The sequence below is a fragment of the Ictidomys tridecemlineatus genome, chromosome 11 (assembly GCF_052094955.1).
Source record: "Ictidomys tridecemlineatus isolate mIctTri1 chromosome 11, mIctTri1.hap1, whole genome shotgun sequence".
NCBI lineage: Eukaryota > Metazoa > Chordata > Mammalia > Rodentia > Sciuridae > Ictidomys > Ictidomys tridecemlineatus.
Window position 1 is genome coordinate 13,538,271 of NC_135487.1, and position 25,913 is coordinate 13,564,183.

The following is a 25,913-nucleotide window of genomic DNA, read 5'->3' on the forward strand; positions in this document are numbered from 1 at the left end:
TGGGAAAATTTTGTGGACACATAACATCAGGGAAGAGTTTCCACATTTAACTGCACACGCTTTTTGTGTGTGGTACTAGGGACTGAACCCGGGGCATGCTACCACTGAGCTGGGGAACCTCCTGCCTCAACCTCCTGAGTCACTGCAATTACGGATGTGTGCTGCTGCACCCGCTTAGACACATGCTTTTAAAGTTATAGCCTTCAGCGAGGTGAATATATATTTAAGGTTCTTTTCAACCAAGGTACTAATTTTTTTAGTCCAGCATCTGTATTAACAACTTTATTTTACCCTTTGAGGAGAAGTTAGGATCATTTCCTAGTTGAGTCTTGGCAAAACTAAAAGGAGCCACTTATTAGTGGGCATCTAGGGATGCGTGAGAGCAAAGCAGGCTCGGGCAGGGAAAGTGTGGGGGCAACAGTTCTCTTTATTTTAGAAATGGGAGTGACTGCACATATGAAAAACACCACAATTCAAGGTGGAAAAAAATGCATAAAAAATGATTCTCTGGCCCCTCCCCCTGGTGCTCAACGCTGCACCCCCCGACTGAGGTAAGGCTGTGCCGTTTCCCACGGCTTCAGAACAAAACAAACAAAACGAGATCACCAACCCGCCCTGGTAAAAACCCTCCGCTCTCCGCTGCAGAGTCCCGGGCTCTGGCCCCTCAGTCAGACTTCTCCTTCTCCTTCATGTGTAAGAAGACGATGCTGAAGATGAAGAGCCCCGCCATCATGGAGAAGGCACTGGCATAGTAGGGATAGGCCGAGGGGATGAAGCGCTCATACTGCGTGTGCTGGAGTGGCCTCACTGACACCTGCAACAGGACAAAGTTGGCAGTCCCTGGCCACTGGAGGCCTAGGCAGGGAATTGCTGGCTGAAGAAGGGACTGCCCGCTGTGCATACCTGAGTGGAAGAGTACAGGTGGGTGTAGCCCAGTCGGTTGTAATCCACTTTAAACTGGAACACACCGTACACGTCGGGCAACTTAAACTGGACGCTGTATTTGCCACCTGGGGAAGAAGTGACACCAGGGGTTTACCTGTTTCTCTGCCAGGCCTCATGGAGGCTAGCACAGGTGTGGGCTGCCCCCTGCAGCCTTCTCTGGCAGGAACTGCCTACCTTTCCTCTTCAAGAAGGTCCTCACGAAAGGATCTATGCGAACAAACTCCAGCTGAATGTCATCACCATCAAAAGGGACCCACCTGCCATTGGAGAGCTGCTCAATCACGATGCTGTACTCCTGAGAGGAAAGGCTGGGTCAGCCGGGGCTGCCAGGGGCTGCAGGGTGCCACACCTGCAGGCAGTGCTGCCCGTGACTCCTGCCCTCCCACCACGGCAGGGAGCTCCCGAGTCCTGCAGCCCGTGGGAGTCCTTCCACCGTCCTGCGCTCCTCAGCAGGGCCAGTGCCCGCAGCACCTCTGCCTGACCAAGGTGCTCGGCACAGAATCCCTGGCCATGGACGTCGACCATCCATGGAGGCCCTTTCCATTCCCAGATGCGCCGGCTCTGTCACTGTCCTCATGCCTTGCTTTGCTTCTCTTGCCTGACAAACTCATCCTAAAAGCCAACTGAAATGCCGTTTCCTTATAAACCTGACTTCCCGGGCAGTGAAGTGGTGCGCCCCCCTCCCATGGTGACACACAATCTTCAAAACGAGGCCTTCTGCTAGACATGGGTTAGTGCAGGCTCCACACCTAGACTGACAACCTTAGGGACAGAGGTGAATGTCTTCATCCTACTTTATGCCCCCAAGCCCAGGCACCAAAATGACCCACAAATGCTTCTGAGTCAAAGTGACTCAATCTGGCCAAAACTTTGGGCCCGGGCCCCCACCCCCGCCAGCTCTTACCACTAAATCAGTGACCGTGTAGGCATTGGGTGGGGCTGTCTCGCCCACCCGATGATGGGACACAGGTCCTACACGGAGAACACCCTCCTCCTTGAACACCCAGCGGGACAGGGCCACAGCTAGCTCATAGTTGCCTGTCTGGGAGTACCTGCAGGAAGGAAAAGGAGAGGCTGGCGCCCAGGGCCAACTTCTTCCTGGTGGTGCCTGATGGGACAGGCTACCCTGGTCACCAAGATGGCACACTAAGCAAGACTCTGTGCATAGGCCTCATGCTCTCAGGAGCCATGGTTAAAGAAAATCAGAAGATGAAGAGATGCAGATGCCCTGGGCATCACCTACACCGTAAATACACAAATCTCTAAAGGAATGCTGGTCTCCAAATAGCTCCCCACGACCATGAGAGGCGTGGAGTGCCAACCGCAGCAATGTAAGCAACCAAGTCATCTTCAAAGAATTCCAGAGCCCCAGACAGCACACAGGCTTCTCCACACAAACAACCTGCACCTCCCAGACCACGTGCGAGCGCCCCGGGGAGCCCCACCTCTGGGCACCAGGCGTGGCCTTCTGCACTGCCGAGTTGAAGAAGGCATCGCTGAAGAAGTCGAGGGAGCCGCTGAAGACGACCCGGGCGTTGTTCCTGGCCTGAAGCCCGGCAATCAGCAGGGTGTTCTTCCCCACCGCGTGGGGGTACTGGGAACAGATGGAGGTGGTCAAAGTGAAGCCAAAGCCACCAGAGCAAGAGGACAACAGGCTGGACACCTAAGTGGCTGTGTCCTCATCTGAGGGAGGAACCCGAGAGCACACCACTTCTGCCCACGCGCCCTTCCTTCCACCCTGTCCCCTCAGCAAGCGTGCCTCCGGCATCGTTTTTATTTTCCAATAAGAAAGTGCTTTGCCACCGGGCCCAAGAGGCGGAAGGTCAAGGTTGCAAAGGTCCTTACCTGGGTAATGGGTTTATCTGGGAAGAAGGAGTAAGAGGTAGACGAGCCCGTCAGGATGTCCAGGACCAAAGGATTGTCGGGATCCGCCACCATCCTGCAGCAGGAATGAAGAGCAGCCCGACACTGACCCAGGAATGAGCCCAAAGGACGAGGGATCACCAGGGCCACTTCTTCCCAGGTTGGATCCTTCTCTCTCAAAAGCCAAACACTTAGCTCTCCTCTTGCTACAATAAGAAATTAATCCCACCCACATCTGCTGGGGGAAGGAACACCCCCAAATAATCACAAATTTGGTTTAGCTTCTCCAAAACCAAGTGACCCTTCCTTCCCCAGGTTTCTACAGGCCTCTTCCTGCTCACTCACCCAACTCCTCGAAAGAGGATGGGATTTAGAGATGATTTCCCAACAATGGTTGGGGCCTTCAGCAGGTTCTCAGTGTCAGCCACGATGAGCGTGTGCTACAGAGCAGAGGGAAAGAGAGGTGTCCAGAAAAGGTTCCTCGGGCCAGGGAGTCCCTCTAGCTCCCTCTTGTCTTTAGGCTGAGCAGAGCTTTGCCACCCATGCCAGAAGTCTAGAAGGCAGTGGGCCTGATTACCTGGCCGAGGTCTGAGACATCATAGTTGTGATGGTCGATGACAGCTGTTTTCTCCTCATCAAACTCGATCCCACACTCACTGCCCAGCTCTCGGAGAGGGTCACCTGCAAAGACCCAAGAGATGCCTGCCTGAGCCCTTACAGTGGGCTCAAGCCAAACAGGGTCATGGTTTCCCCATGATTCACTCATTACTGGTCAACACCAGTGCCCTGCAGCTGCATCAGGCCAGCCTCTGCCTCCAGGGATCACACTCTGAACTGATGGAACAAAACCACCACCTGGTCTCCTTCCACAAACACACAATGACAAAAAACCCCTCTGAAGCCAAGCCTGACCTGAAGAACCTGGGTTGACAGGGTTCTCCAGTCCTTGTCATGCCCCATTACAAGGAACATACTTTTAAAATGTGTCAGTACTCGGGAGGCTGAGGCAGGAGGATCAAAAGTCTGAAGCCAATCTCAGTAACTTATGAGAGCCTGTCTCAAAAAAAAAAAAAAAAAAAAAAAAAAGGCTGGGGATATAGCTGAGTGGTAAAACGCCCTGGTACCAGCACCAAAAACAAAAAACATCGTCAGACTGCCCAGGAATGCTGAAGCTGGGTGATCAGCACAGAGGACTAAGGATGCAACTCTCTCCCTACTTCTAGGCACCTCTGAAATTTTCCAAAATAGAAAACAAGGACTGAGTGTGTGGCTCAGTGGTAGAGCATTCGCCTAGCATGTGTGGGGCCCTGGGATCCATTCCCAGTACTTCAAAGAAGAAAAAAAAAAACAAGGCAAAAATCAATTAGATATCTGGGCCTTCTCTCTCTAAGGGACAGTCCCCAAAACAAAGCCAACAATGAAAAAAGCCCAGCCAGGGTTTCTAATCCTTCAAGCCCTGAATCTCACTGTCCGGTCACAGCAAAGCACAGGAGGGCCTGAGCACCCAGCAGCCTGCAGCCCCCTCACTGACTGCTGGCCAAGGCCCACCCAGAGAATGCCAACTTGACAGCTTCCATTTATGAAGCTTTCCAAGCTCCCTGGAGAATGGAGGAAAGCACCAGAATTTCCCAGGTCCAACTTACCTATGTCTGAACTGGCAGCTACCAGGACACTGCCTCCCCCGTCGATAAATGCACTGATGGTCTCCACATTGATGTTGCCTCCAAAATCTGAAAGAAAACATCAGACACAGTAACCAGGCTCTGCTCCCTGACACTCAGGGTAGGAGTGGGGGTCCCCTGTAGACCAGCCACAATCCATCAACATGGGACCCCCAGTGGGCCCAGAATGAAAGAGAGGGCTGCCGTGCCCCATCTGGAAAAGGAGCCCTCATTTCCCAAAAGTCAAGATTCAGTCAAGTCAAGTAACACCTCAGATTCATGAACTTTTAAAGGTTTAGATGAAATAGTCAAACATCTACTAATGTTTGGGGTCTAAGGATGTCAAGCGGGGCACCATATTTCAGGTCACATATAACTTTCACTTAGAATCACTGCCTTTCGGGCTGGGGTTGTGGCTCAGCGGTAGAGCACTTGACTCGCACGTGAGGGCTTTGGCAGTGGGAGCCACAGGAGGATTCTGAGAAGACCTATGTGACTTCACTTGTACTTTCTCAGGATGGTCCTGGTGGCTGTGTGGAGACCAGGCGAAGGGAGTGAGGGTGGAAATGTGACAGGTCAGGAGGCCACATGAAGTCCAGACTGTGAGGAGCGCTTCCAGGTCACACAGAGGTAGTACAGCAGAGTGCAGGGTGGGGGTGGGGTCTTCCCATGGGCAGGAAGGTAAACCACAGGGGCCTTGAGGGGGTGCCTGTGGCTGCCACCCAAAGAGAGGGATTAAGGACAGTCCCAAGGAGCCCAAGCAACTGGAAGGATGAAAGTGCCAATTTCCTAAGACCAGACATTGAAGTTTGTCTGTTAGACATCCACTAGGCATGGGGACAGGAAGGAGTCCATGAAAGGCCTCTGTGAAGGTCTGCATGGAACAGCCCCCTTTTCTGACTCTGAAAAAATTAAAAAGCACCTCACCTTCAAGTATAAAGAGTACTCTGTTCTTGGGGACGCTGCCTCTTACCATAGGTATAAAGCCATCTAGCCACTCTCCTGTGGAGGAGCCACTCTCCTACAAAGGCCAGAAAGAGCCCCAGACAATTCCAAAGCAGCTTCTTGGAATAGAAGAGGCTTTCAACCTGGGGTGACCGTACCCCTCAGAGCACTGTCTAGAAGGCATTTGTGATTATCACAATAGCAGTGAAGTAGCTGCTGGCCTCTAGTGGGTAGAGGCCTGGGACACACTGAACACCTGCTTTGAAACTGAAGCAGCCTGGGCTTAAACGAGGCAAACCCCTGCACCTTTCTGAGCCCACCTCCCATCTACAGAGCAGGATCCAGTGTTGCCGGCAGCCTGTGTCATTCCAATGAGCCGCTACCGCACGTGACCTGGGAATCTCCTAATTCCATATGGGACGGGGGCCACTGGTGCATGGACAAGGGAGCCAGCCCAGGTTTGCAACCTGGCGGAGCTAATATGGTTACTGACTGCAGAAGGACCCAGAGCAGGGCCAAACTCATACCTTGGACCCTAAGCAGTATGAGCCTTCTCCCTAAGAGTGCCTGAGAGGACTTCCTGCAGCAGCATCTGCTGGTGTGGGACCCACTCACCAGGATCAAAAAGCTGACAATAGTGATGTGTGGACAGTCTTTACATAATGCTCAATCTCACAAAGTTACTGTCTTCCCATTTATTTTCCAAGCTTTTTCGTAAGTTTGATACCAGCATTAGAATTCCTCTATACTTGCTAATCTCCTTTCTGAGGACAGAACCTGTAGCAGGCAACAATACACAATAGAAGTTACCAGCACTGGTTCTAGTCTATCTATTCACAGTTAGCATCTACCTGACACTGGCTTTCCATTTGCACTGGTGATACCGGGTTCATTGTTGGTTTATTAGTACAGTGACATGGAATGTGGTAGAAAGCAGGAAGGAGATACGCAAGTGACTAACCCGAGAAATACTATCTGAGGCTGGTGGCATCTCTCCTACCTCCTTTTCCCGATGTTCTCCAATCCCATCTCCCCACTGCTCCTTTCCTTCCCAGTCTCTCCAAAAGCACAACTTGATAGCTTTTTCACTCCACCTTAAATCCTGACACAAGGTTTGGTAATTCATTTCCAATCTTTATTTTCTCAAACACAGACTGAAAGAACTTCCAAAGGGCAGGCTCTATCCTTATTATTTCACCGCTGGACTATCCAACCACTGGACTGTGTATATTTCAAAGTCCCAAATACAGCAGAAACACAGACAACCATCACTCTGCTGACAGATCCAGTCCAACTGCCCTCTCATTTGAAGATCTTAACTTAAAAGAGTCCAGGTCACATCCATCCAACTACCCTTGCCTCCAAAAAGCCAGTTCCAATGGCATGTGTTGCAGGGCAATGGGGAGCAAGATAGTAAGTGACAGGCCTTTGGAGAAAAATACTTAAGGGATTTGGTAGAACCCAATCACATGTGAACTACAGAAAACAAAGTAGCTGTCAACAAAGCAAAAGATGTCCTAAGCTTCATCAACTGAAGGGAGGGAGGGTTGCAGGGTACAAGGTAGTACAAACAGGAGTAACATGAGTCCTTCAAGGAAAAGACAGAAGCAAATAAAGAAGGGAATCACTAGCATTCTCACCAAAAGCATGGCCAAAAAAACTAGGGATATTAGAAGAAACACTTAAATAGGCTATGACCATGTGAAAACTGTTTTTCAGCAAGATAAGCACCAGATTTGTTTTCTAAGGCCCTGGGGAAGGCTGGGAATCTCCCTCCCCAGACAAACACAGTAGAAAGACACAAGTTGCAGTTTAATGTAACTTTGTAACAGAATTATACAGTGATGGAATAGACTGCCTCCTAAAATAGGAATAGTGAAAGTATAAGGGGCCTGGGGGCCTGCTCCAGGAATAATTTGAAGAAGATATTCTATTAATAGAATAGTGAAGATATTCTACTAGATAATTTGAAGATTCTGTTCAACAATTAGCCCTCTGCTAAGCCTCTGAACATATCCAGCTGCTATCAAATGGGTAGGAGCCTAATTGCTAAGACTTTTTCTCAGCTGGAGGTTAAGGTCAACTACCAATCTTCACAACGCCTCTTTACACTAATCCATACTAATAACATGCAATCCCTCTTTCCACACAGGCAAACTCCATCAGGCATTCTTCATTCTTTCAGACTCTGTGCAGAAAAAAACTTCCTTCTCTGCAGAGGGGCAGGGCCCGAGTTCCACGGTCTATGGAACACTTAACCCCACAACCCTTAATTGTGCCCAGGTTAGAAATTAGCATTTTCTCTTCTCTTGGCAGCAGCAGTGCCAGGGCTGGCAACCCATCCCCAGACCCTGAACCTGCCCAAGAATCAGAAGAAAGCAATGGGTCAGTCCGGGGTCCTGAATCCCGGCGACGCGCGGCCCTTACCTTCTACCGAGGGGGAGAAGATGATGAGATTATCATAGAGGAACTCCCCGTACTTAATGAGGGATAGGCTGGGGTCATCGGCGGTCTTGAATGTGAGTTCAAAGCCCCGATCTGGACGAGGGAAAAAAAAAAAACAGCAGTCAACTACGGCAGACAGGACGCAAAGGGAACCAACCCCCCTGTGCAGATATCGCGAGCCACTCCAGGCGGCAGGCCGCACCTGGGCGCCTGCTCCAGAAAAGCGGGTGTCAGGGAGGATGGTGATGCCCTCAGGCTCGGGCGTCCTTCCCACCCGTGACTCTCACGCGCCGTCCCCTCGGACCCCGCTCTCAAACCTTTCAGGCTCCGGAAGAAAAGCGAGTGCGTCTCCCGCAAGTTGAGGTTATCCAGCAACACTAGAGTTCGGGGGCCGCTGGCGCAGACCGAGCCAAGCAAGGGTAGCAGCAGCCATAAGAGAGACCAAGCACGGGCCGCCGTGCACGGCTCCATTTTCTTATTTCAGCCAAAGAACCCACACCTGGACACCGGAAAGGTCCCGTCTACAGCCGACCAATCGCGACTCGTGGCCGTGGAGTCCCAACCGGAAGTGATCTAGATACTCCCAGCCGGGCGTCAACAGCTGCGACTTTGATGGTAAGAAGCCGGGAGCATTTCCGGAAGTGCCCTAGTCGGAGGCGGACACCTTAAATGCTATTGGTAGAAGGGACTTGAGGCCCCGCCTCCCAAGAGGAAAAGGTTCAATACTGAAGAGACAGCTCTGCAGCCGCCACCAATCAAGGCCGAATGCCCTTTGGTTCCGCTCAGTCCGGCTCCTCTGCTAGTCCAGAGCCGGGTTCTGGCGCAGTCTGGTCCCTTTCGAAGGGGTATTGTCCCGGATGGGAGTGAGGCACTTGGCCCCTTCCTTGGTCCTCACCAGTCTAGGGCAGACCGGGAGGCCCATCTCCCAAACCTCTAGAAGGAGAGGCTAGAGAGCAGGGACGGATTGAGGAGGGATAAGGTCGAGGTCAGGGGAACTGCGAGCTCCTGCCTGCCCATCTCCGTCCCAGGGGTCAAGCCATTAGCGAGGAAAAAAAATAAAATAAACCCCGTAGCTTCACTTGCTTTTCATAGATGGATACAATATATTTTTTTGTGGTGCTGAGGATCGAACCCAGTGCCTCACTTGTGCAAGGCAAGTGCTCCACCACTGAGCCACAACCCCACCCCTTTTCATTGACTTTTAAGGTCACAGCCACCGGGCAGTATATTATTAGCCCCCCCACACACACACACACACACTAGCTTTTGTCTAGGTCACTCTTCAGGAACCCGAAGTCCACTTTGGCTAAAAACACTGAGTCTCCACTTGGGCCCGTTGATGTCCCATGGATAACTGGAATTGACTGGAGTGGGATGAGGAGGCTTGTTTCTGTCTTCTTTGTTGCCTTAACCTTTGATTCAGATTCTTCTGGGTACTATATGTAGGCATGGTCATCATTTGATATGTTTTGCCCAGAGCTATATATAATATAGGGTTAACTTGACTAGATTTGCCCAGCACCCCCTCAAACCCAACCTTTTAAGTCTAAAGACACCTACCAGCCACCATGACTAGAAACGCTCAAATTCTCTGAAAGAGCGCCACCTAGTCCCAGAAGACATGAACATTCCTTCCCTTTTAGCCTCTCCTCCCCCATGCATTTCCCTAGCAGACGCTCCTCCTCTTCATTCCTTCTGGCTCTACCCCAAGTGGAACCTCCTCCTGCCCTCCCTAGCCTACCCCTGCCACAGCTCAGGACACCTAAAGGTTTTTTCTTCACCTCGAGTCTGCACCTGACCTCATCGCTACAGCTTCATCTCTCTTGTCTGTGCTCAGGGCTGAGTGTTGCCACCTGGTGCTTTTTGCTCACGAAACTTCTGCCACCAGGAGTACCCTCCCCATATACGGGTCTTCAACCTCCAGGACCTTCTGCCTTCCTTACAGGAGGGAGCCCTGCCCCACCCAACACTCTCCCTTCAGAAAGGCTCTTTGTTCCCCTTAAAGTCTCTGACCTGGTGGGTAGTGTAGTCAGAGGCTTGCCTCTGTGGCTACCTAAGCACCCCACCCCAGCTTCTCCAGAGTGAGCTCCTGGTCCTATTAATAGTTCCACAAAGGGGCCCTGGGTGACAGATTCTTTGAAATCTCTGACACTCTCCAAAGAAAAAAATACTCTTTTGTGTTTGCAGGTGCAGGGAGCCTGCTGGTTTTAAAATCTCGGGCCAGTGAACGCCCATTCCAGACAGCTGCCATGGCCGCAGAGATGCAGGGCCCAGGGATGTAGTCAGAGAGGGTCAGGGAGGGGATTTATTCTAAAAGGCAGTTTATTGGGCAGCCTAATGTGAAGCAGCCTTCTCAGCCCAGTGGAACCGCCCTCCAGGCCTCTTCCAGTGCCCCTCCTGCAGGGCAGGGCTTCCCTCTGGAAAGGGGGCAAATCACATGGAGGCACAAATTTCAGTCACGAAGATGTCGCGCGTCATCCAAATGCTGGGGCTGGTGATGAAGGTGCCAAGGCAGGTCCGAAGCTTCTGAGGCCATTGAGGCAAAGGACAACACTGGTAGGCCCAAGTTACCGGTTCCAAGGTGGGAGGGTGGGTAGGAACACTGATGCGGTGCACGGAGCCGGAGCCGGGGCAGGCCTCTCCGAGGAGGAGGAGGACGGCAGTCTCTGCCGGCCAAGCTCCAAGCCCCAGGCATAGTGACTGAGGGCCCCCCTGGGCCCCAGGTCACTGTGGGGAGAGATGGGAGGAGGCCTGGGCGGGGCCGCCCAGCAGTTTCTTGGAGCCTAAAGGCAGGTGGTAGCGGGCAGCTGCCATCACAGAGGCTCACTGCCAAAGTTGCTTTTGCTTTTCTTCCGCCTAGCTTTGGTGAAGGGGATGTCGAGGGACTCGAGGCGGAAGGGCCGGGGCTGGGGCATTTCAGGGGCCTGGGCAAGCGGGATGGCAGAGTTGTTGCTGAGCGGGGAGCCGAGGCCTGGTGGCGAGTTGTGATGAGCTGTGGAGAGAGGGCAGGGCTGGTGCGCACAGGCGTGGAGAGAGCTCCTGGGGTGTGCAGGGTGGAGGACGGGTAGCCCTCTCCTCCCAGCCAGAGGCCCTGGCTCTGCAGTGGGACAGTCTAAGGCTGCTCTAGTTGAGATCTCAGCATTACATCTGCATCCAAAGAATCTGGCTGGGGTTAGGGGTTCTAAAGCCTCAAACTGAGGCAGCCTGAGCTCTCAGGCCAGACAAGCCAGGGTTCAAAGCCCAGCCCCAGGACTCCCTAGCTGTGTAACCTCGGGCAAGTCACTCCACCTCTCGGAGCCTCAGTTTTCTCTTCTGCAATATGGAGGACTCTGCTGATGTTCATGTCCCTTCTTTCGGACTCCTGCCCTTACTCCTCAGTCCACTCAGTCTCTTACATAACCTCTGTATAGAACTAGGATTCATGCCGGGCGCAGTGGCGCACACCTGTAATGCCCTCTTGCCCTGCCAGCGCCCTTGTGGTGGTCCTTGAAGAGAGTCAGTCCTCATTTGGGGAAAGTCGCCACACCGGCATGAGGAAGCTGGGGAGTAACCAGTTTATTGGGCAGCCTAAAAGGCCGTCTATTGGGCAGCCTAATGTGAAGCAGCCTTCTCAGACCCGACCCACAGCACCAAGCCAGGGCCCTCTGTGTGGCAGGGGAGACACCAGCCACACACAGTCTTCTCCCAAGCACCTACTATGTGCCAGGCCCTGGCTTGGTTATTTCCCCACCTCATCTCCTCTAATCCCACTCATTTTATTGCTAAAAAACACAAGGCTCATGGAGGGAAAGGTGTTTTGAACCCAGGTCCATCCAACTCCAGAACCACCCCCCATGCCTTTCCTAGGTGTGGGGGAGGGGGCACAGGTGCACAGGACACTCACTGAGGCTCTTCATGGGATCTGAACTGAGGATCTGGTTGGCCCGCTTGGGACGGAAGTAGTTACTGGCAATATGTTCACTGTCACTCCGACTGAGCATCAGCTTGTAGCGGTCTTCCTCCTGCTGAGATGTCAAATCCTAGTGGGTCAAGACCCCTCATCTTCGCAGAGCTGATCTGGGCCCCCTGCCTGGGGCTCAGCAGCCTCCAGAAGCCTGGTGGAGTGGGGCTGGCCTGAGCCTCCCCCAGGCTGCACCAGAGGGCTGGAGGGATCATGGCCCATGGCAGCACAATCTGCCACAGACCCTGGAGCCCCGGGAGCAACTCAGGAAGGTGGGGATCAGGCGGTTGTCTCCAGCCAGGCCCACACCTGCCTTCCCTCCCTTGAGATGGGGAGTACCTTGTTCCCTCCTGCCAGCTCCAGCAGGGGCAAGGGTGATACAGAGCCCAAACTCCACAGCACAAGGAATAGAGTACCCAGCCCGCAGCTACCCTATGACCACTGTGACTGGCATCCTGACCTCTCCGTCACCCAGAACAGACACTCCTCACTGCTGTCATAGACTGACTCTCTCCGTTCTGTCCCTCACCAGGTTCCCAGCAGGGTGATCATCCACAGGGCCCTGTGCTACAGGGCCAGACACATGACCCACACTGGGCCAATCACAGAGCATCATCCTCCTGAACAAAGTAATTGATCCAAGAATAGGCCCATAACCTGGGCAGAGCTAATGAGAACCTTTCCACCAGCCTCAGAGTGAGATTTTAAGGGACCAGGTCTCTCTTCCTTTTGGATCATAACCGTTTGCAGGCCATCTTTCCCACGCTGTGGAGAAAGCGTACCAAAAACAAGAGGGAAAGACATAAAACCCTCACAGTTTGGGCCCCTACATCCAGCCATGCCTGAAATTAGTCTACTTATATGAACCAATAAACTTCCTATTTTGTTTTTGTTAGTGGTGGTACTGGGGATTAAACCCAGGAGTGTTCTATCACTGAGCCACATCCCCAGCCTTCTTTGTTTTTTTAAGACAGGTTCTTGCTAAATTGCTGAGATTGGCCTTGAACTTGTGATCCTCCTGCCTTGGCCTCCCATTCACTTGGATTATAGATATGCACTACCACACTGGCTGCTTGTGACTATTTGACATCTGTCTCTTGGAACTAGAAGTGCTTTCACATAATCTTTTTGTGGTTGCAGGTTAAGACTTCATTTTTGAGAGAGATTCAAGGTGGCAGCTTAGAGGAAAGTTGCATGACTTGGGATTCAAGCAGCAGGAACAGGCTTCTCAGTGAGACTGTAAACTCCTTCAGACAAGCATAGTTCGTCTCCCCAAACACCCTGACCTGGAGTGCTATGCAAAGTCTGTGGATGTGAACTGAACAGAAGTTTTTAGGATCTACTTTGAGAACCCCAGATATCACTGATGACAGCTTCCACAAATGAGAGGGAACATTTGACCCTTGACTTCCTGAGTCTGGTTTATTTCATTTGGCATCACGTTCACCAGCTCCATCCATCTGCCAGTAAATGACTCAGTTTCATTCTTCTTTTCATTCTTCTTTGTGGCTGGGTAAAACTCCATTGTATATAGACACTGTATTTTTTGAAAAATTTTTTTAGTTGTAGATGGACACAATATCTTTATTTATTTTTTAATGTGCTACTGAGGATCGAACCCAGTGCCTCACATATGTGAGGCAAGCACTTTACCACTGAGCTATATACCAGCCCTATATGCTCTTTTTTTTAATTTATTCATTGTTGGATTGACATATAGTCTGATTCTATAACTTGGCTATTATAAACTGCACTGCTCTGAAAAACTGATATGCATGCATCACTATTAGTTAGAAGGGAGAGCAATAGAATAAAGGGGATTGAGAGGGACAGAGGAGGACAGGGGAGGTGCTAGGGGACAAAACTGACCAAATTATACTATTTCCATGTGCAGTATACCAATGCATCCCACTGTTACGCATGATTATGATGCACTAACTTAACAAAAATACTGATGTTAGAAGGAATACTGGTAAAGTAGAAGGGGACCAAGGTGAGGGGAAAGGGAGAGAAAGGGGAAGTACTGTGACCAACCTGTTATGTGCAAATACAAATATCACCCCCCTCTTTGGTACAATTACAATGCACCAACAAAAACATAGAAAGGCAGGGGGAAAAAAAAAAGAATGTTTTGCTTTGTTTTACAGCAACTTTGCCTTTTCCATGAAGTTAAGCCATCAAAGCAGCCAGTCTAGCTCCAGACCAGCACAAGAGGCCACCCTGTGCTGCTCAGGCAGAGGAGCCTGGCTGGACATACTGGAACTGTATGATCTGTGTGTGTTTCTGAAACGTTCATAATGACTTAAGGCAAGGGTCAGCAAATGACAGCCAACGGGCAAATCTGGCCCATAGACTATTTTGTAGATAAAGTTTTATTAGAACACAGTATTCATTTATGTACCATCTATTTCTGGTTTTGTGCTAGGATGATGGAGTTGAGGAGTTGTGACAGAGACCACATGGCCAACAAAGGCTAAAGCATTTATTTTCAGGTCCTTTTTAGAAAAGGACTGTGACTCCTGCTATATAAGGATCCACGTTACTATTGCACTACAAAACATGGGAGCTATGAAATTAAATGACTTTAGAATCCCAACCACTGCTCGTGGGCACTCTGAGGACCATTTTGGCCTTGGTGACCAACTAGGGTCCAGGGAATGAGAAGGTGCCATTTGTCTTCTAGGGTTGAGGCTCAAGCCTCTGTTGGACACCAGTAGGACAGGCTGCCCCCAGCTGTCTACCTTTCCTCTGGTCCTTTGGAGCATATGTGCCCCTGACTGAGGGCCAGAGGGGACTGAAGTCCAGGTGCCAATGAGTGACAGAAAAGATCCAGGCTCAGGCTGGGGTTGTGGCTCAGTGGTGAAGCGCTTCCCTAGCATGTGTGAGGTACTGGGTTAGATTCTCAGCCGCATATCAATAAATAAAATAAAGGTCCATTGACAACTTAAAAAATTTAAAGAAAAGAAAAGATCCATGCTCAGCCCTTGCTTCAACCTTAGGCATGATGAAAGTAGCCCCCTTCCCAGTAGCAACGCTGGCCCCTTCGCTGTGGGAGCAGAGACCCCATCCCACCCTGCCCGCTCCCATGGGCCTTACCATGTTTGGCTCCCCGTTGTCAGGTGCAGAGGTCTTGCGGGCTGACTTGTTCTGTTGCCCAGTTGGAACTGCTATGAGAAAACAAGAGCTGAAATGCCGATGGTGGAAGGGAACAGGTGGGGTACTGTCCCAGAGGTGGCGTCAAGCCAGGCTTGGGCTAGAAAAAGCCACATCCCAGTCCCACCTAAGGAATGTCCTTGGGAGTGCTCAGATGCCAGAAAAGCCACTCTCCCACTTCCAGGATGATGGGTGGGTGGGGGAAGGGAGAGATTCAGCTGCTGCCCAAAGCTCATGGGAAATGGAGCCAGCTGGAGTTTTAACAGGAGAGTGAGGCCCTGATCCAACACTGGCCAGGGAGAGCTTGTGACTCCCCAGGTCTGTGCATGGGGAGAGCCATAAAGATTCTGGCTGTGGAGATGTACAAGGCAGCGTTCCTCTGGTGAGCAAACTCCCGGAGGATAACAGGTGCCCTGTTTTTCACACTTGGAATATTCCACAGTTTCTCCCTGGAACCCGTAAGATGACTCATACATGCTCAGAGCCTAGCTGCTATGGTAATGTCCTTGGTGAGGAGGCTCTGTGCTAGAGTCTTATCATCCTCAACCTTGGTCTCAGACACTCAGCTTCTGGGGCTAAAGGAGCTCTCTCAGACAACACCATGTGTCCCTGCGCCTACACCTGCCCACAGGACAGTAACTTTATACAACGAGCATACGTTCTTATGATGCCAACGGGGCTAATGTAACCTATGGATATCAATAAAGCTGGCAGCTCAGCGAGCAGCCCTTTTACTTCGCCCCTCCCCTGCTGGCTTCTCTGTCTCTCTTTGTGTTTTCTTTAGAGAGAGCGCCACAGCAAATCTGACTTTACTCCGAGACTCGACCAAGGTGGATGGGTCCTTAAGATTATCTCACCCAACCCCTGATTTTGTCAAGAAGCCTAGAGAAGGTCAGCGAGTGATCTTCCTAAAGTCACACAGGAGGTCAGCGACCAAAGCAGAGGTTGAACCAGGCCCAAGCCCTGAACAGCTGGTTTCCCTCTTCGGTGCTGCAGCTCACTGCCAGGCTTTCAAGCTCCGGTAAGTCACTCACACCCTGTGAGACTGGTTTCCTTGCATGTGTGATAGGCGTCGTGACCATCACCCTTGGCAGGGCTGATGTAGGGATGGAGTGGAACAATGATGACAATGGTAATGACACCAGGGACCACGCACCCCATGCCAGGCAGTGCTTGAAGGCTTCCACATGTCTGAACATGTCATAGCCCTCTCAGCAACTCTAAGGAAGGTCCTATTATTCATCCCATGTCACAGATGAGGACATTGAGTCCCCAAGGGGTCACCCAAGGAATGGTGCAGCCAGAATTCCAACCTACATCATGGCCTTCAGAGAATGCCACCCTCCCAGGGGCCCGGCATGTGGGGTGCCCAGGGTCATGCATCTGTTGCACCCAAAACCTGCAGGGAGAGGCCAGGCTCCCTTTCCCTCTGCACAGCGGCCAACTGTGAAGGAGGCAGGGAGGTCCATGGGGCAGCTGAGCTCCTGACCTACTGGAAGGCTGGTTTTAATGATGATGGGCTCTGGGATCTTCCAGAAGCCACTCTCCTCATCCCAGCATGACTCCCGCCGAATCCTATCCAGGTTGCTGTAGTTGCAGTCCCTGCGGATCAGGGGCTGCACCTGTTCCAGAAGTTGCTGGAAGAGCATGGAGTCGCGCTCCTGCCGACGGATAGTGGCCAGATAATCAATCTTCTCCAGCTGGAATTCTGACTGCAGATCTTTGATTTCCACTTCTGCTGCCCGGAGCTGAAAGCCAAGGATGATGACGAGCAGTGAGCAGGGGAAGATGCCGGCGGGCCGCCCTGTCCATGGCCTGCCAGCCGCCCTCATCACTGGTCACTGGTCCACTCACCCTCTGCCTCTCGCCTTCACCACCGTCCAGCCAACTCTCCGTCCCCCTATCCCCCTCTGACACCCACTGATCTCTCCACCCATCCAATACTCTCCTCCCACCTCTCCACCCAGCAGGTAATGAGCACCTAGTGTGTCCACAGTGTGCAGAAAGCTGACCCTCAACCCCGCTGCCAGCTCGGGCACTACTCCACATCCTACACTCATGACAGGGCCTTTTAGAAGTACCCATGTGCAACACGACCATCACCAAAGCCCTAGTAGGTCTCTGAGTCACACAAGTGACTCTCCTAAGGGTGGCAACAGGCAGAAACTCAGACTCCACAGCTCTTGTTTTCCCAGGTCTATAGCTCTGTCATGGTGTGACAAACACTGCCCCTTAATTTGATGCATTCCAGATGGTTTGGTCTCCACTCCCCACAACTGGCCCTTCCCTTCCCTCCTAAGCCCAGGTGACTGTAGTGCCAACTCTACCCTGTTCTGCCTGAGCCCCAAGACCCCTGATGCACTCTACTCCTCGAGGAGCAGGTACAGGTGATTCGCAAAGAACAACATTGTTCACACCAAGGAAAAGAAACTACAGTCCACATCCCTGAGGAACTTAGGTGCAAACATCCTTGACAAAATTTTAGCAAATCCTATTCAACAACATGTTAAAAAGACTGTATATCATGACCAAGTTGGTTTTCTCCCAGAGATGCAAGGATGGTTTATTATTTATTTAAATCAATAAATGTACTTCATCACATAGTAGAATTAAGGACAAAAAAAACCACTTAGTCATCTCAATTGATGCAGAGAAAGCCTTTGACAAAATTCAGTAACTATTCATGATAAAAACACTGAAAAACTGAGGGACAGAAGAAATCATAAAGGCTATGTATGAAAAACTCAAAGCCAATCTTAATAATAAATGGGGGAAAACTGAAAGCATTTCCCATAAAATTTGGAATAAGACAAAGATGTCGACTCTCAACTCCTATTTAATATAGTGCTTGAAATTCTAGCCAGAGCAATTAGCAAGAGAAGGAAACAAAAGGAAGGAAAACAGGAAAGAGGGGCTGGGGCTGTAGCTCAGTGGCAGAGCGCTTGCCTGGCCTGTGTGAGGCCCTGGGTTCGATCCTCAGCATCACATATGAAACTAAACAAATGAAATAAAGACATGCTGTCCATCTACAACTACAAAAAATACAAATGAAAAAACAGGAAAGAAGTCAAATTATCACTGTTTGCAGATTATATGATCTTAAAAGGTCCAATAAACCCCACCCAAATCCTGCTACAGCCAATAAACAAATTTGATAAAGGAGCAGGTTACAAAATCACCACACAAAAATTAACAGCTTTCCTATATACCAAGGATGAATCTGTTGAGAAAGAAACCAGAAAAAAAAAAAAAAAAGCCCATTCACGACCTTGAAAAACAAAACCAAAAACCTAGGAATGAATCTAACCAAGGAGGTGAAAGATTTCTACAATGAAAACTATAAAACACTGAAGAAAGAAATTGAAGCCCTCAGAAGAAAGACCTTTCTTGTCCATGGATAAGCAGAGTTAATATTGTTAAATGACCCTACTATACCAAACGCAATATACAGATTCAATGCAACCCACATCAAAATGCCAATGACATTCTTCACAAAACTAGAAAAAAACAGTACTAAAATTCATTTGGAATAATAAGAGACCCAGAATAGCTAAAGCAATTCTAAGCCAAAAAACGTAATGCTGGAGGCATACCTGACTTCAAATTATACTACAGAGCTATAGTAGCAAGAACTGCATGGTACTGAATAAAAACAGACACAGAGACCAATGGTACAGAATAGAAGACACAGACACAAACCCACATACAGTCATCTGATCCTAGATGAAGATGCCAAAAATATACACTGGAGAAAAGACAGCTTCTTTAACAAAAAGTGCTGGGGAAACTGGTATGTAGAAGGAGACTAGACCCTTCTCTCTCCTTCTCTCCCTTTCTTCCTCCCCCCACTTCTCCCTTTGCAGGGGTTTGGAGGGGAATACCAGGAATTGAACTTAAGGCACTGAACCACATCCCTAGTCTTTTTTAAAAATTTCTTAATTTTTTCTTTTTTAGTTTTAAGTGGACACGATATCTTTATTTTTTTTTATTTTTACGTGGTGCTGAGAATCGAACCCAGTGCCTCATGCGTGCTAGGTGAGTGCGCTACCACTTGAGCCACATCTCCAGCCCTCCTTTTTATTTTTATTTTGAGACAGAGTCTCACTAAGTTGCTGAGGCTTGGTTTGAACTTGTGATCCTCTTGCCTCAACCTCTTGAGTCTCTGGGATTATAGGTGTGCACCACCTCACCCTATGCAACTCCTGGAAGAAACTGTAGAGTCAATACTCCAGCATAGAGGCACAGACAACGACCTTCTCAATAGGACCCTGAAAGCTCAGGACATATGACAAGAGTTAATAAATGGGGAGGCATCAAATTAAAAAGCTTCTGCACTTCAAAGGGAACAATTAAGAATATGAAGAGAGAAACTCTTTTCTAGCTACTTTTCTGTCAAAGGATTAACATCTAAACTATATAAAGAAATCAAAAAAACTTTTACACCAAAAATATCAAATAACCCAATTAATCAATAGGCAAATGAATTAAACAGACACTTCTCAAAAGAAATACAAATGGCCAACAAATATACAAAAAAAAAAAGGGGGGGCTGGGGCTGTAGCTCAGTGATAGAGCACCTGCCTCTCTCATGTAAGGCCGTGGGTTTGATCCTCAGCACCATTTAAAAATAAATTAATTAATTTTTTCCACCTACAAAAAAATTTTTTTAAAAATGTTACTAGAGGGGCTGGGGTTGTAGCTCAGTAGTAGAGCACTTTCCTAGCACATTTGAGGCATTAGGTTTGATCCTCAGCACCACATAAAAATAAATAATAAAGATACTGTGTCCACCTACAACTAAAAAAATGTTAAAAAACACAAATATACAAAAAAAATATCCAACATCATTAGCAGTTAGAGAAATGCAAATTAGTACTACATTGAGATTTCATCTCACTTTAGCAAGAATGGCAGTCATCAAGAAAACAAATAATATTAAATACTGAGAGGATGTGGAGAAAAAGGGACACTTTTATACTGTTGGTGGGATTGTAAATTAGTACAACCAATATGTAAATCAGTATGGAGGTTCCTCAAAAGACTAGGCATGGTGGGACTGGGGTTGTGGCTCAGTGGTGGAGCGCTTGCCTTACACGTATGAGACCCTGGGTTCCACCCTCAGCACCACATAAAAATAAATAAATCAAATACAGGTATTGTGTCCATCTACAACTAAAAAAATATTAAAAAAAAAAAAAAGACTAGGCATGGACCCACCATGTGACCCGCTATCCCACTGCTCAGGGATTTATCCTAAAGAATTAAACTCATCATACTACAGTGATCTGTGCACACCCATGTGTATAGCAGCACAATTCACAATAGCTAAACCATGGAACCAGCCTAAGTGTCCATTAGTGAATAGAGAAAATGTTGGAGTTTTACTCAGCCATCAAGAAAAATTAAACTACGTCATTTGCAGGAAAATGAGGGAACTAGAAAACACCATGTCAAATTAAATAGGTGAGTGTGGTGGTACACGCCTGTGGGAGGCTGAGGCAGGAGGGTCTCGAGTTCAAAGCCAGCCTCAGCAACAGTGAGGTGCTAAGCAACTCAGATCCTCTCTCTAAATAAAATACAAAATAAGGCTGGGGGTATGGCTCAGTAGTTGAGGGTACTCCTGAGTTCAATCCCTGGTACCAAAACAAAAAACAAACAAACAAAAAACAGCATCATGTTAAGTGAAACAAGTCAAACTCAAAAGGTGAAGCACCATATGTTTTCTCATATGTGGAAGATAGAGAGGAAAAAGGAAAAGAAAGGCGGCAGGTGATCCCATGAAAAGCAAAGGGAGATGGGTAAAATGGAGGGAGGGGTACAGGGCATGAGAGGAGGGGAGTGGGGATGTGCTGGGGAGGGATATTGGTCAAACTATATTGTTATACGGTGTGCATATACAAATATGTAACGATCCTACCATTACATGCAACTATAATGCACCAACTATAAACCACCAAAGAGGTTTAAAAAAAGAACAATGTCACAAACTGCTGGGAATTGTCATCTCCTAGTCAGCATGGAAGACACCTGGCAGGACACATATATAGCAGGGATTGTCACTGATTGATTTCTGCTTCCTAAGCTGAGTGGAACATGCATGGTGCTCGTGGTCACCATCATCAAATCTTCTTGAACATCCACAATCATTCACAATGACTTCTTTGTTAGATGGGGCCTCACTATGTTGCCCAGGCTGGCCTTGACCTCCTGGGCTCAAACACTCCTCTTGCCTCAGTCTCCCAGGTGGGGGGGTGGATAAAGCTGTGTGCCACTCTGCCAGCCTTGATAATTTCTAAAACTGCTTTATTGAGATATAATGCACATGTCAATCCATGTACTGCCCACAGTCCACAGTCCAGTTCAAGCCCAGTGTCAGGTCACATGCCTGTAGTCCCCACTACTCAGAAGGCTGAGATGGAGGATGAAGTTCAAGGCAACATGGTGAGATCCTCCTAAACGAATAAATGTAAGGTGTGCAATTCAGTGGTTCTGACGATTCCATGAAGTTGTTCAACCATCATTACAATCAATTTTAGAGCATTTCATCCCCTAAAAAGAAACCCCAGACCCATGTGCAGTCATGCCCAAGTCCCTCACCTCCAGCCCTAAGCGATCTTTCTTAGTCTTTCTGCCCACATAGGTTTGCCACTTCTGGACATTTCATACACATGGAATCTCTTCTGGCTGGTTTCTTCTCTTAGCATAATGTTTTCAAAGGTCATCCATGTTACAGCCTCTATCGGCTGTAACATGGATGACCTCTATATTCATCCCTTTCTATCGACAAATATATTCCATTATATGGCTGTACCACACTTCGTGTTTCCCCAAACTTGTTTGGTTTTCCCCCTTTGGAGTTATGAATAATGCTGTTATAAAGATTAGTGTATATATATATTTTTTCAATCCTGGGAAGCAAGCCCAGGGCCTTATGAATGCAGGCAAGTACTCTACTATTGGGCTACAGCCTCAGCTCAAGTATACAAACTTTTTGGTTTTCGTTTTTTAACTCAAGGGCAATTCACCACTGAGCTACATCCCCAGCTCTTTCTATTTTTTTTGAGACAAGGTCTTGCTAAGTTGTTGGGGCTGGTTTTGAACTTGCAATCCTCCTGCCTTAGTCTCCCGAGTTGCTGGATTACAGGTGTGCACCACTGAGCCAGCCAACTGTACAAGCTTTTAAGTGGACATATTTTCCTCTCTTGAGCATAACTGCTGGGTCACATGGCACACCATACTTAACCACTGGGGGTTAACAATGTGTTTTCCACAGTAGCTGCACCATGCCTCCCACCCATCAGCAGGGTATGAGGCTTCCAATTTCTCCACATTCTTACCAACATTTGTTTCCCGTCTTCATTATCACAACTATAACAGTTGTCAAGTGGTATCTCACTGTGGTTTTGACTGGCATTTTCCAAAGAGTTGATGATGCTGAACATCTTTTCATGTGCCTATTGGCTATTTGTGTGTCTTCTTTGGAGAAATATCCATTTGTATCTTTTTTCCCATCCTTAAATTGGGTTTTTGTTGTCTTTTTTATGACTGGGTTGTAAAAAACACAGTACCTTACCAGATATATGGTTTGCAAATATTTTCTCTCATTCTGTAAACTGTCCTTTCTCTTTATCGACAGTGCCCTTTCAAGAACAAAGTTTTCTCTTCTTTTTATTTTTTTGCACCAAGAATTGAACTCGGATGCTTAACCATGGAGCCACATCTCCAGCCCTTTCTTCCTGAGAGAGAGTCTCATGGAGTCGATTTGTAGATGGCTTTGAGTGCTGCCATTTTTCCAGGGGTAAGTCCTCTACTTCTTGAATATGACGCAGCTGTTTCTTTAGGTCTTAATTTCTTTCAATGTTTTAACGTTTTCAGAATGTAAATTGGGCACTTCTTTTTTAAATTTATTCCTATTTTATTATTTTTGATGTAAATTAAAGTGTTCACTTTATTTGCAGATTGTTCATTGCAAGTATAAAGAAATACAGTCGATTTTGCTTTACTGACCTTGTATTCTACAACTCTGAGGAGCTCATTTACTGATGCTAATTAGTTTTTGTTGTTGTTGTTGCAGTCCTGGGGATTGAACCCAGGGGTGCTCTACCACTGAGCTACATCCCTGATCTTTTTATGTTTCGAGACAGGGTCTCACTAATTTCCCAAGCTAGCCTTGAACTTGCGATCCTCCTGCCTCAGCCTCCCAACTAGCTGGGATTATAAGTGTGTGCCAAGGTGCCCAGATGATTCCAATTTTTTAAGTGGATTCCTTCTATACACGAGATCATGTCATTTGCAGATACAGTTTTATCCCCTTCTCCAATCTGGATGCCTTGTCTTTCATTTTCTTGCCATTTGTCCCAGTTACACCCTCCAGCCCAGTATCCAATGGGAGTGCAGAAAACAAACCTCCTTTTCTTATTCCCTGACTTTAGGGCAAAACATTTGGTCATTTGCCATTAAAAAGATGGAACCTGGGGCTGGGGCTGTAGCTCAGGGGCAGCGCACTTGCCTACTAAGTGTGAGGCCCTGGGTTCAATCCTCAGCACCACATAAAAGTAAATAAATAAAACAATTTTTTTTAAAAAGATGAAAGCTGGGATTTTTCATAAATGTCCTCTATCCGGTTGAAATGGTTCCCTTCTGTTCCTAGGTTGCTTTATATTTTTATCATGACAAGTATTGAATTCTATCAAATGTTTTCTTCAAATTTATTAAGATGATCTTGATCTGTGATGTTTGTTATTTATTCTTTTTTTTCCCCTTTCTCTCTCTCTCTCTCTTTTTTTTTTTTCAATACAGTGCTTGGGATTGAACCCATTATACCTTCAAGGCAAGTACATTTGTCCTTGATTCTATTGATATGAGGTATTACCTTAATTGATTTGAGGAATGTTAAACCAGCCTTGCATTCCTGGGATAAGTTCCTCTTCAGTATGGTTTATAATCCGTTTTTGTTTTTGTTTTTAATCTTGTTGGAATTGGTTTTCTAGTATTGTGTGGGGCATATTATGTCTCTAGTCATAAGAAATATTCATCCATAGTTTTCTGATATCTTAGTCTGGTTTTGGTATCAGTGTAATACTAGTCCTGCAGGATAAGTTGAGAAGTGTTCCCTGTTATTTCACAACAATTTTTAAAATATCTTTTTAAACCAAAAACCTTCATTTTGCAAATAATACTTAGTTATATGATATAATGGACTGGCATGGTGGTGCATGCTGGTATTCCCAGAAACTTGGGAGGCTGTAAGAGGCTTTCAAGTTCAAGGGCAGCCTCAGCAACTTAGTGAGACTGTCTCAAAATCAAAAGTCAAAAGTTCTGGGGATGTAGCTCAGTGGTAGAATGTCCCTGGGTTCAATCCCTATACTGCAAAAAAAAAAAAAAAAAATGTGGGGGGGGGAGGGAGGGAGCAGACTTCATATAAGAAAGAAAAAAAGAAACTAGATATTTTAATAAAATTAACAAGGTATATCCAACATCTAAATGAAGACAGGGAAAACACTCCTGGAGGACACAAAACTTGATTTGAACTAACAGGAAGCTAAGTCATGCTCCTGGACAGGAAAATCCATCTTGTAAAGGGATCAATACTTCTAAGCTAATTTATAAACATGACGTGACCCTCCTCTAACATCCAACCTTTCCTTTCTATCTGAATTTGTTTTGGGCTGCCTGATTTTTTTTTATCAGTTCATCAAATGTTTGTCAGACAGAAAACAGTAGAGTGAGCCCCTAAAGGAAGGAACCGAGCTGGCTGCCCCAAACCTTCACCTCCATCTTCAACAGTTCCCGACAGTCCAGAAAAATAAGACTCCAGAACTAGCAGAGAACAGACACATCCAAGCGAAGCTGCTGAAAGAATCCGAAATGAAAAACAAACTATTTTTGCTGAAGGAAATTCTCACAAGAACCAAACATGCAGATCAAAAATCTAACCCAGAGGGGCTGAGGTCGTGGCTCAGTGGTAGAGCACTTGCCTAGCATGTGAGAAGCACAGGGTTCAATTCTCAGCACCACATATAGATAAATAAAGATCCATTGACAAATAAAAAAATATTAAAAAACAAACCCAGCAACAACAAATTGTGCTTATCAACAAAGGATATCTTTAAAAAAAATCTAACACAAGGGCTGGGGTTGTGGCTCAGTGTTAGAATGCTTGCCTAGCATGTGTGAGGCACTGGGTCCGATCCTCAGTACCACATAAATATAAAATAAAGATATTGTGTCCACCCAAAACTAAAAAATGAATATTTTTTTAAAAATGTAACACAGGGCTGGGGCGTGGCTCAGTACAGGACGCTCCCTTGGCGCACAAGGTCCTGCATTCCATAACCAATGCCACAAAAGACAGACAGATAACACCCAACTTGAGAAAAATTAGCTCAGCAAAGTCCACAAGTATGAAAGTTTCAAATACGAAACTGAAAAACTTAAAACAGAAGTGGACCCAAAAGAACCAAGAAGATGTAAAATGGGACTCTAACTGAACCTCAGGAAAGAAAGAGAAAAATAGGAAGACAGCCAAAGAAATATCAGAAACCAAGAGGCTAAAGGAGGCGGGCTGCGGATACAGCTGGTAGAGCGCACAAGGCCCTGGGTCCCTGGGTTCAATCCCCAGCACCACAAAAAAAAAAAAAGGTAGGGGCTGGGGCTCAGCGGTAGAGAAACTTCAGCTTCCCATGTGCAGGGGCTGGAGGGGCTGCACTTGTAAGAAGGGAGTGTGACAGCCACAGGCAGCTGCACCCTCCCCACTGCCCTGGCCTTCCTTCCGCTCTAGCACCTGCTGGCCTCCTGCCCCCTTCAGCTCTGGCTGGCATCTCCCTCTGCCTGGAACACTCTGCCCTCAGGACCCCACAAGTTGACTCCCGTCTTTCAGTCCCCTTCATGGGAACACTTCTGTCCCCCACTGTGACCACCTGGAGTTCTTCTGTCTTGGATGCTGGCACGTGGGGACACTC

The 25,913-nt window shown here is 47.9% G+C and overlaps 2 protein-coding genes and 1 long non-coding RNA gene across 12 annotated transcripts in view; 1 reads left to right on the forward strand and 2 right to left on the reverse strand.

The window, feature by feature from the left end:
- Nucleotides 1-407: 407 nt before the first annotated feature.
- On the reverse strand, nt 408-8,423 carry Ddost (dolichyl-diphosphooligosaccharide--protein glycosyltransferase non-catalytic subunit). Its single transcript, XM_005317546.5, has 11 exons — nt 8,177-8,423; nt 7,842-7,952; nt 4,452-4,538; nt 3,386-3,489; nt 3,154-3,248; nt 2,791-2,884; nt 2,391-2,539; nt 1,850-1,997; nt 1,120-1,240; nt 904-1,010; nt 408-814 (listed from the first exon to the last, which is right to left on the reverse strand). Exons 1-11 carry the CDS (start codon nt 8,328-8,330, stop codon nt 665-667), a joined length of 1,320 nt encoding a protein of 439 aa, XP_005317603.1. The 5' UTR covers nt 8,331-8,423; the 3' UTR covers nt 408-664.
- A 1,740-nt stretch (nt 8,424-10,163) lies between these two features.
- The window catches only part of Kif17 (kinesin family member 17), a 42,914-nt gene continuing 27,164 nt past the window's right edge, over nt 10,164-25,913 (reverse strand). The window contains exons 12-16 of one of the 10 annotated variants that reach the window (XM_040288036.2): nt 16,442-16,700; nt 14,896-14,963; nt 11,743-11,860; nt 11,304-11,398; nt 10,164-10,851 (exon numbers count right to left, since the gene is read on the reverse strand). In XM_040288036.2, coding sequence (XP_040143970.2) covers nt 10,312-10,851; nt 11,304-11,398; nt 11,743-11,860; nt 14,896-14,963; nt 16,442-16,700 — 1,080 coding nt within the window. In that variant the 3' untranslated portion in view covers nt 10,164-10,311. Of the gene's footprint in view, nt 10,852-11,303; nt 11,399-11,742; nt 11,864-12,526; nt 13,337-14,895; nt 14,967-16,441; nt 16,701-25,913 lie in introns of those variants that run through there. The other 9 variants (XM_040288034.2, XM_040288035.2, XM_040288033.2 and 6 more) reach the window with 9 other exon arrangements.
- LOC120890659 (uncharacterized) lies at nt 13,331-25,197 on the forward strand. The gene is made up of 4 exons (XR_013427561.1): nt 13,331-15,973; nt 22,589-22,750; nt 23,752-23,782; nt 24,643-25,197. It is a non-coding gene; the product is annotated as an uncharacterized LOC120890659 (long non-coding RNA).